Source organism: Alosa pseudoharengus, unplaced genomic scaffold, assembly GCF_046254945.1.
Source record: "Alosa pseudoharengus isolate Yale_2024_CS ecotype anadromous, Long Island Sound unplaced genomic scaffold, YU_APseudo_1.1 YU_APseudo_1.1_scf_1, whole genome shotgun sequence".
Taxonomy (NCBI): Eukaryota; Metazoa; Chordata; class Actinopteri; order Clupeiformes; family Clupeidae; genus Alosa; species Alosa pseudoharengus.
In genome coordinates, this window is record NW_027468564.1 from 21,675,097 (window position 1) to 21,685,096 (window position 10,000).

The window sequence follows — 10,000 nt, forward strand, 5'->3', positions numbered from 1 at the left end:
TGTAGAGCATGGGTCTGTGTTGGTGACAGTGGTCATCTTGTAGAGCATGGGTCTGTGTTGGTTTGGTCATCTTGTAGAGCATGGGTCTGTGTTGGTGACAGTGGTCATCTTGTAGAGCATGGGTCTGTGTTGGTGACAGTGGTCATCTTGTAGAGCATGGGTCTGTATTGGTGTGGCCATCTTGTAGAGCATGGGTCTGTATTGGTGTGGTCATCTTGTAGAGCATGGGTCTGTGTTGATGTGGCCATCTTGTAGAGCATGGGTCTGTGTTGGTGACAGTGGTCATCTTGTAGAGCATGGGTCTGTGTTGGTGACAGTGGTCATCTTGTAGAGCATGGGTCTGTGTTGGTGACAGTGGTCATCTTGTAGAGCATGGGTCTGTGTTGGTGACAGTGGTCATCTTGTAGAGCATGGGTCTGTGTTGGTGTGGTCATCTTGTAGAGCATGGGTCTGTGTTGGGGACAGTGGTCATCTTGTAGAGCATGGGTCTGTGTTGGTTAAAGAAAGCAGGTAGAGTATGTATGTATGTGGAGAGGAGTGTGTGTGTGTGTGTGTGTGTGTGTGTGTGTGTGTGTGTGTGTTTGTAGTGGTGGTGATGAGATGAAAGACGGCAGGTGTGTGTGGTGGGGGGGGGGGGTGAATGAGGGAGAGAGAGATAAGAGGTGTGAGTGTGTGTGTGTGTAGAAGAGTGAGTGTGTTGTGGGTGTGTAGTGGAGTTAAACAGGTAAGGTGTTTCAAGTTCAAGTTCAAGTAGTTTTATTGTCATGTACTTATAAAATGAATTATACGTAATGGAATTATTAAGCTCAAGAGCCAGCTCTATTCAAAAGAGTAAATTAAAAGCAGTAGTTAAGAAGGTCTATTTTGTGTGTGTGTGTGTCTGTGTGTGTGTGTGTGTGTGGGGGGGGGGGGGGTGATGAAAAGGGGAATGATGAAATTGTGTGTATGTGTGTGGGGAGGGGGTAGAGTGTGTATGTGTATGGGGGGGCAGTGTGTGTGTGTGTGTGTGTGTGTGTGTGTGTGTGTGTGTGTGTGTGTGTGTACACTAGGTGTGCCCAACCTTTTGACTGTTTGGGTATATTTGTACTCCCAGTGTACACTGCAAAACTACAAACTGCATCCATAAAGTCAAAAGTAAAGTAAAGCAATGTAACATGGAGTTGGAATAACAAGGCTATATATTTGTCCTCTCATTGTAGACTGAAGGACTGTGGTCTCAGTGGAGATTCCTGTAAGGAAATATCATCAGTTCTCCAGTCAGAAAACTCACTGCTGAGAGAGTTGGACCTGAACTGGAATCCCCTGAAGGATTCTGGAGTGGAGCTGCTGTCTGCTGGACTGAAGCACACTAACTGCAGACTGGACACACTGAGGTTAGTCATGTGAAATCAGTTGCTCTGTGATACCGTGTACTGTGATACTGAGGACTGTGTGTGTATGTGTGTGTGTGTGTCTGTGTGCGTGTGTGTATAGGTGTGTGTGTTTGTGTGTGTGTGTGTGTGTGTGTGTGTGTGTGTATATATAGGTGTGTGTGCGTATAGATGTGTGTGTGTGTAGGCGGGGGCAGTGGGAGGGTGTGTGTATGAGAGTGCACAGGTGGTCCGGGGCCTGTGCTGAGCAGCCATGTTTTACGTGTAGCCCCCAATATGACTTTAGAAGTGGACTGACAAAGCCTATTGTTTCATGACGCAGCTAAACACTGATCTCTCTCTATAGAATAGAATATATAGAATATACAGTATGCAGTATATAGCGGTATATGTAGATATGGAAAGCAGATCAAAAGTACTGAAACATCTACAACACGGAGCACAGTTTTCATGCGCACGGGAGAGAGCGCACACAGGTCGTATATGAGTGTGGGCTTCTGATGGTAGCTTGCTGAAGAAAGACTTCTGCTTATGGATATAATGAACATCCTGACAACTGCAGTTGCACAGTGCAGGCTGTCGGAGGGCAGAGCAAAGAAAATATTCAAACAGCAATATCACGCACTTTTTAGCTCAGAGTAATCAGCCCCGGCCCCAAAACGCCACCGGCCCACCGGGAATTCTCCCGACTCTCCCGATTCCCACTCCGCTATTGATCAAGGATGGCAGTGGAGCTGTATCAGCAGATGAGAAGGGCCTCAGCGTGCCACTGACGTGACTGGCTCACAGGTTGCTGAAGGAGAATGCTTGATCATAGCCAGCTGGTTGAGCTCAGTGAATCTGTGTTTTTGGGATAAAACACGCCATTTAAGAAAGCAAGAATTTCCCTGACAGACCTTGAGACAAAATGTGACTGCTGTGTAAATCCTCATAAATAATACCAACACCAAACACACCTGGCTCTTACCCACTCAAGCACACCAGTGTGTGTGATGGCCCAGTTTGAGAACCACTGCCTCCACGGCTAATGCACTAAGATGGAAATCTGCTGTTATTTCTGTTCATAAAAAAGTGTTTTTGTGGGTAACCATGGCGATGTCCATGTCCCTTGCTGCGTCTCAGGGAGTTCTTTGCCTCTCGCCCTCGTCCAGTAATTCCGTATAACAGGACACCTCGGCGGCCGTTATCCCTTACATAGTGTCTGGGAAGTGTTTGCTTATCTGTGTGTGTGTTGGGTGGTGGTAGAGGGTGTGTGTGTGTGTGTGAGAGAGAGAGAGAGAGAGAGAGAGAGAGGGTGGTGCAAAGGTTTGTGTGTGTGTGTGTGTGTGTGTGTGTGTGTGTGGGAGAGAGAGAGAGTAGAGCAGGGCTATTCAATTAGTTTGTAATGGGGGCCAGTTCATGAAAAGCATCACAACTGAGGGGCCGGAGAAATGCGGCTTGAAATATGAGTAATCACATTAACAGCTGTATACAATGAATTACAACAGCAGCAATATGGGTGTTCAAATGTTGTATTTTGTACATGCATAACAACATCATTGGCTGGTTGATGGTGGCTAATATGGAATGAAATCTGTGATAACAGATAACACAAATGGAATCTGTGCTTTGCACAGTAACTGCTAGGTCCAAGATTTCCAGTGAGTACAAACAGGATTCAAACACTGTTCAGGTGAATTAAATGTGTAATCAGTCGCATATGTAGCTCTTCTGACTTATTCATGGGTTTCATCAGGTCCCTTTCCACAGGTGTATCAAAGCACCATGCAGCCTGCATTGATAATCAAGGTGCTTGATTTTATACACCTGTGGAAAGGGACCTGATGAAACCCATGAATAGGCCTACTTGTTACATTTGACGTTCCCACCATTTTTGAGATGACCGTGACCCCTAGATTTTTTTAGCAGTGGGGGCAGGCCAGTCATAATAGCCTAATAATAATAACACGGGGGTCCGGGGGTGTCTCCCCCGGGATTTTTTTTTTTTTCTGGTTGCTAATCACACTATTTTAACATGTTTTGAGAGGGACAGGCCCATCTTTTTTCTGACACACCTCACGTTACCCCATGCATCAAACCAAATGTCACTGCTTGAATAAATGAAACACATAGCCTACTGAACATGGGCATCGTCATAGTTCACAATGACAATGAAAACGTTTAGCCTACTTGGTTTCTGACAGAAATTACGTTTTGTGCCAACATATTGTAGAAACACAACCACGGCCTTTATTTGGTGAACGGAGGTGCAAATCATCTCCTTTACTTTCTTTATTATAAAGTCTACGATTCACTTTAACGTTTTGCCGTCGCCATTTACAAATATGCAATTTACCTTCGTTAGGCTATCATAGCCTACTTTTTGCTTCGAATTGCAATTGAGTGCGCATTTAATGGAACATGCCACATGATTTCCAAGAGGCTTTTAGACAGGCTCATTTCAGACTTCGCTAGTCTATAATTGCATTTGTTTATGTTGTAAGACGTGAAGAAATGAAGGACATGTCGGCAATAGCCAGGCTACTATATAGAAATACTTTGAAATTCCCTTTGAGTCGGATCTGCTCCACCTTTCCACCAAGTTTTGCAGAAATTGTGCCCGTGTTTTTTTGCAATATTGTTGACAGAAACTATTTGTGTGGTGCAACCTGTTAAATATTAGTAGATAAACTCCAACGTGCCAATTTAGGTTGAAACTAAACTATGGCACTTACGTTCAGCTTATAAATGTACAAATGTAATGAATTGTAATGTAGCCTAACTTGTGCAATGGGCTGAGGTGCAGTGGCTGCAGGACTAAAGCGAGTGAGAGATGCAAGAGTGGACAACAGCTCATGCGCTTGCTAGAGATTACATTTTTTTTAAAGGGCCAGTACAAATGACCGGCCCGCGGGCCGCCAATTGAAGAGCCCTGGAGTAGAGGATTGGCGATTAATATTCAGATGTGTCTGGGTGACCAATGATGCATTAGTTGCATCATTTGTGTAGATTCAGCATTTTAATTGCAGTGCAGATATTGCACACTTCAAATCATAGTGGGTATACCACACAGACAGCGGAGAGTTTGGTCCAAGAAGGAAAAGAGTCCATCCTGGTCATGGTCAGCTCCCTCCTGCTCCCTCCCTGAACATGCGGCAGGTCAGACAGACACAGAAATGTTTTAGTTCATCCAGGAGGCGTGCTGGTCATCTTGTAGAGCATGGGTCTGTGTTGGTGACAGTGGTCATCTTGTAGAGCATGGGTCTGTGTTGGTTTGGTCATCTTGTAGAGCATGGGTCTGTGTTGGTGACAGTGGTCATCTTGTAGAGCATGGGTCTGTGTTGGTGACAGTGGTCATCTTGTAGAGCATGGGTCTGTGTTGGTGTGGTCATCTTGTAGAGCATGGGTCTGTGTTGGTGTGGTCATCTTGTAGAGCATGGGTCTGTGTTGGTTAAAGAAAGCAGGTAGAGTATGTATGTATGTGGAGAGGAGTGTGTGTGTGTGTGTGTGTGTGTGTGTGTGTGTGTGTGTGTGTGTGTGTGTGTGTGTGTGTGTGTGTGTGTGTTTGTGTTTGTAGTGGTGGTGATGAGATGAAAGACGGCAGGTGTGTGTGGTGGTGGTGGGGGGGGGTGAATGAGGGAGAGAGAGATAAGAGGTGTGAGTGTGTTGTGTGTGTTGTGTGTAGAACAGTGAGTGTGTTGTGGGTGTGTAGTGGAGTTAAACAGGTAAGGTGTTTCAAGTTCAAGTTCAAGTAGTTTTATTGTCATGTACTTATAAAATGAATTATACGTAATGGAATTATTAAGCTCAAGAGCCAGCTCTATTCAAAAGAGTAAATTAAAAGCAGTAGTTAAGAAGGTCTATTTTGTGTGTGTGTGTGTGCGTGTGTGTGTGTGTGTGTGTGGGGGGGGGGGGGGGGGTGATGAAAAGGGGAATGATGAAATTGTGTGTATGTGTGTGGGGGGGGGGGGGTATGTTGTGTGTGTGTGTGGGGAGGGGGTATGTTGTGTGTGTATGTGTGTGGGGAGGGGGTATGTTGTGTGTGTGTGTGGGGAGGGGGTATGTTGTGTGTGTGTGTGTGTGGGGAGGGGGTATGTTGTGTGTGTGTGTGTGGGGAGGGGGTATGTTGTGTGTGTGTGTGGGGAGGGGGTATGTTGTGTGTGTGTGTGTGTGGGGGGGGGGTATGTTGTGTGTGTGTGTGTGTGAGGAGGGGGTATGTTGTGTGTGTGTGTGTGGGGGGGGGTATGTTGTGTGTGTATGTGTGTGGGGGGGGGGTATGTTGTGTGTGTGTGTGTGTGTGGGGAGGGGGTATGTTGTGTGTGTGTGTGTGTGTGGGGAGGGGGTATGTTGTGTGTGTGTGTGTGTGTGGGGAGGGGGGTATGTTGTGTGTGTCTGGGTGGGGGGTTCTGAGGTTTGAGGTTGATTATTTATGGGGAAGAGAATTACAGTTCAGCATCCTGGTGGCTTGTGGATAGAAGCTATCTCTGTATCTGCTGGTAGAAGTCCGCATACTCTGTGTGTGTGTGTGTGTGTGTGTGTGTGTGTGTGTGTGTGTGTGTGTGTGTGTGTGTGTGTGGCTTGTGGATAGAAGCTGTTTCTGTATCTGCTGGTAGAAGTCCGTATACTCTTGTACCTTCTACCAGATGGAGGGTGAAGACACTGTGGCTGGGATGACTGGGGTCAGCGAGGATTCGCTTGGTCTTCCTCCTGCAGCGCTGGCTGTAAAGGTCCTGGATAGTTGGTAACTCAGTGCTTGTGATGCGCTGCGCTGACCTGACCACCCTTTGCAGAGCTTTGTGATCATGAGCGGTGCTGTTACCATACCATGCTGTGATGTTGCCGGTCAGGATGCTCTCAATGGTACATGAGCGGTGCTGTTTCCATACCATGCTGTGATGTTGCCGGTCAGGATGCTCTCAATGGTACATGAGCGGTGCTGTTTCCATACCATGCTGTAATGTTGCCGGTCAGGATGCTCTCAATGGTACAGCGGTAGAAGTTGGTCAGTATCTCACCGTCCATACTAAACTTCCTCAGCCGCCGAAGAAAGAAGAGTCGCTGTCTTGCTGACGTTGTGACCATACCTATATGGTGTGACCAGCTCAGATCCTCACTGATGTTAACTCCAAGGAATCTGAAGCAGCTGACTCTCTCTACTGCTGTGCCTCCAATGTAGATGGGTGTGTGCTCTTCCTGCTGTCTCCTGTAGTCCACAATCAACTCCTTGGTTTTGCTGACGTTGAGCAGCAGGTTGTTGTCTTGGCACCAGGATGTCAGGGTTGCCACCTCTGCTCTGTAAGCAGACTCATCATCACTCGTGATACAGCCGATTATGGTGGTGTCATCAGCAAACTTAATGAGGGTGTTTGGTGTGAGTTGCCATACAGTCATGCGTGTACACAAAGTACAGCAGGGGGCTTAACACACATCCCTGCAGTGCACCAGTGCTGAGTGTTAGAGTGTTGGAGATGATGCTACCCAGCCGTACCGCCTGTGTCCTGTCAGTCAGGAAGTCAAGGATCCAACTGCACAGAGAGGAACTGATGTTCAGGTCTCTCAATTTCATGATCAGCTTGGATGGAACTATGGTGTTAAAAGCAGAGCTGTAGTCGATAAAGAGCATCCGTACAGGTGTTTTTCTTATCCAGGTGAGAAAGCAAATGCTATGGCATCGTCTGTGGACCTGTTTGGCCTATAGGATCTAATGTAGAAGACAGGGAGGATATAATATGATCTTTAACTAACCGCTCAAAACACTTCATAACAACAGAGGGGCAGCCGTGGCCTACTGGTTAGCGCTTCGGACTTGTAACCGGAGGGTTGCCGGTTTGAACCCCGACCAGTAGGCATGGCTGAAGTGCCCTTGAGCAAGGCACCTAACCCCTCACTGCTCCCCGAGCGCCGCTATTGATGCAGGCAGCTCACTGCGCCGGGATTAGTGTGTGCTTCACCTCACTGTGTGTTCACTGTGTGCTGAGTGTGTTTCACTAATTCATGGATTGGGATAAATGCAGAGACCAAATTTCCCACACGGGATCAAAAGAGTATATATACTTACCTATACTTAGGTGAGAGCTCCCTGTTGATTTCTTAGGGACTGGAATGATGGTGGACCTCTTGAAGCATGCGGGGATAACAGACAGGATAACAGACAGGATAACAGACAGAAGCAGGGAGAGATTAAAGATGTCCATAAAGACCTCAGCCAGTTCAGATGCACAAGCCTTGAGAACACGACCTGGGATGTTGTCAGGTCCTGGAGCTTTATGAGTATTCATCCTCCTGAAGGATTTACACACATCTCTTCCACATCACTGAAATGTCTCTAACAGAGACTCTGACCTGATGTCATTTTCAAAGCGCCATAGAAGGAGTTCAGTGTTTGGGGGTGTATGTGAGTGTGTGGTGGTGATGAGGTTAAAGACAGCAGGTAGAATATGGATGTGTGTGGGGCGGAGTGAGTGTGTGTGTGTGTGTGTGTGTGTAGGAGAGTGAGTGTGTTGTGGGTGTGGTAGTGGGGTTAAAACAGGTAAGGTGTGTGGGGGTGTATGTGAGTGTGTGGTGGTAATGAGGTTAAAGACATCAGGTAGTGTGTGTGTGTGTGTGTGTGTGTTATGTGTGTGTGTGTGTGTGTTATGTGTGTGTGTGTAATGGTGATGAGGTTAAAGACAGCAGGTAGTGTGTGTGTGTGTGTGTTTGTGTGTGTGTGTGTGTGTGTGTGTGTGTGTGTGTGTGTTTGTGTGGTGGTGATGAGGTTAAAGACATCAGGTAGTGTGTGTGCGTGCGTGTGTGTGTGTGTGTGTGTCTGTGTGAGTGTGTGTGTTTGTGTGTGGTGGTGATGAGGTTAAAGACATCAGGTAGTGTGTGTGTGTGTGTGTGTGTGTGTGTGTGTGTGTGTGTGTGTGTGTATGGTGGTGGTGCTGGGGAGGGTGAAAGTGTGTGTGTGTGTGTATGGTGGTGGTGATGAGGTTAAAGACAGCAGGTAGTGTGTGTGTGTGTGTGTGTGTGTGTGTGTGTGTGTGTAGGGGAGTGAGTGTGTTGTGGGTGTGGTAGTGGGGTTAAAACAGGTAAGGTGTGTGGGGGGTGTATGTGAGTGTGTGGTGGTGGTGCTGGGGAGGGTAAAAGTGTGTGTGTGAGTGTGTCTCCGTCACTTCTCTCTCTCTCTCTCCCTCCCTTCCCCCTCTCTATCTCCCTTCTCCCTCTCTATCTCCCTTCTCCCTCTCTCTCTCCCTTCTCCCTCCCTCTCTCCCTCCCTTCTCCATTTCTCTCTCCCTCTCTCTCTCCTCCCTTCTCCCTCTCCCCGTTGTTTCTCCCTCCCTTCTCCCTCTCTCTCCCTCTCTCCCTCTATCCCTTCTTCATGCTCACACCCTCTCTCTCTCTGTCCACCCTCCTTTCACCCTCTCTCTGTCCCTTCATCTCTCTATCTTTCCAACCTCCTGACATCTCTTCTTTCTTTCTTTCTTTCTTTCTTTCTTTCTCTCTTATGTTTCCTCTGTGTCCATCCCTATTAATCCACAGTATGTGTGTGTGTGTGTGTGTGTGTGTGTGTGTGTGTGTGTGTGTGTGTGTGAGTAGAGGATTGGTGATTAATATTCAGATGTTTAACTCTGTTTCAGGCTGTATAACTGTGATCTGACCGATAAGAGCTGTTCCTATCTGGCCTCTGCACTGAAGACATCACACTCATCAAATCTCAGAGTGCTGGACCTGAGTAGCAATATGCTGCTGGACTCAGGAGTGGAACTTTTATGTTCTGCTCTTTGTCATCAAAACTGCACACTGGAGCAACTACAGTAAGCATCACTTCATGTAGTGAGTGTGTGTGTGTGTGTGTGTGTGTGTGTGTGTGTGTGTGTAGGAGAGTGGGTGTGTTGTGGGTGTGGTAGTGGGGTTAAAACAGGTAAGGTGTGTGGGGGTGTATGTGAGTGTGTGGTGGTGGTGCTGGGGAGGGTAAAAGTGTGTGTGAGTGTTTGTGTGTGTCTCCGTCGCTTCTCTCTCTCTCCCTCCCTTCTCCCTCTCTCCCTCCGTTCTCTCTCTCTCTCTGTCACTTCTCTCTCTCTCCCTCCCTTCTCCCTCTCTCTCTCCCTCCGTTCTCTCTCTCTCTGTCCCTCCCTTCTCCCTCTCTCCCTCTATCCCTTCTTCATGCTCACACCCTCTCTCTCTCTTTCCAGCCTCCTTTCACCCCCTCTCTCTGTCCCTTCATCTCTCTCTCTTTATTTTTCCAACCTCCTGACATCTCTTCTTTCTTTCTCTCTCTCTTCTGTTTCCTCTGTGTCCATCCCTCTTTATCCACAGTGTGTGTGTGTGTGTGTGAGTAGAGGATTGGTGATTCATATTCAGATGTTTAACTCTGTTTCAGGCTGATTAAGTGTTATCTGACCGATAAGAGCTGTTCCTATCTGGCCTCTGCACTGAAGACATCACACTCATCAAATCTCAGAGTGCTGCACCTGAGTAGCAATAAGCTGCTGGACTCAGGAGTGGAACTTTTATGTTCTGCTCTTTGTCATCAAAACTGCAAACTGGAGAAACTACAGTAAGCATCACTTCATGTAGTGAGTTTGTGTGTGTGTGTGTGTGTGTGTGTGTGTGTGTGTGTGTGTGTGTGTAGGAGAGTGAGTGTGTTGTGGGTGTGGTAGTGGGGTTAAAAC

General features: G+C 47.2%; 1 protein-coding gene across 1 annotated transcript in view; it reads left to right on the forward strand.

Moving 5' to 3' along the window:
* Nucleotides 1-10,000, forward strand: part of LOC143123197 (uncharacterized) — a 203,969-nt gene that overhangs the window by 116,507 nt on the left and 77,462 nt on the right. Inside the window, exon 12 of the mRNA XM_076284393.1 lies at nucleotides 1,200-1,373. Within this exon, the coding sequence (XP_076140508.1) occupies nucleotides 1,200-1,373 (174 nt within the window). The remainder of the gene's footprint in view (nucleotides 1-1,199; nucleotides 1,374-10,000) is intronic.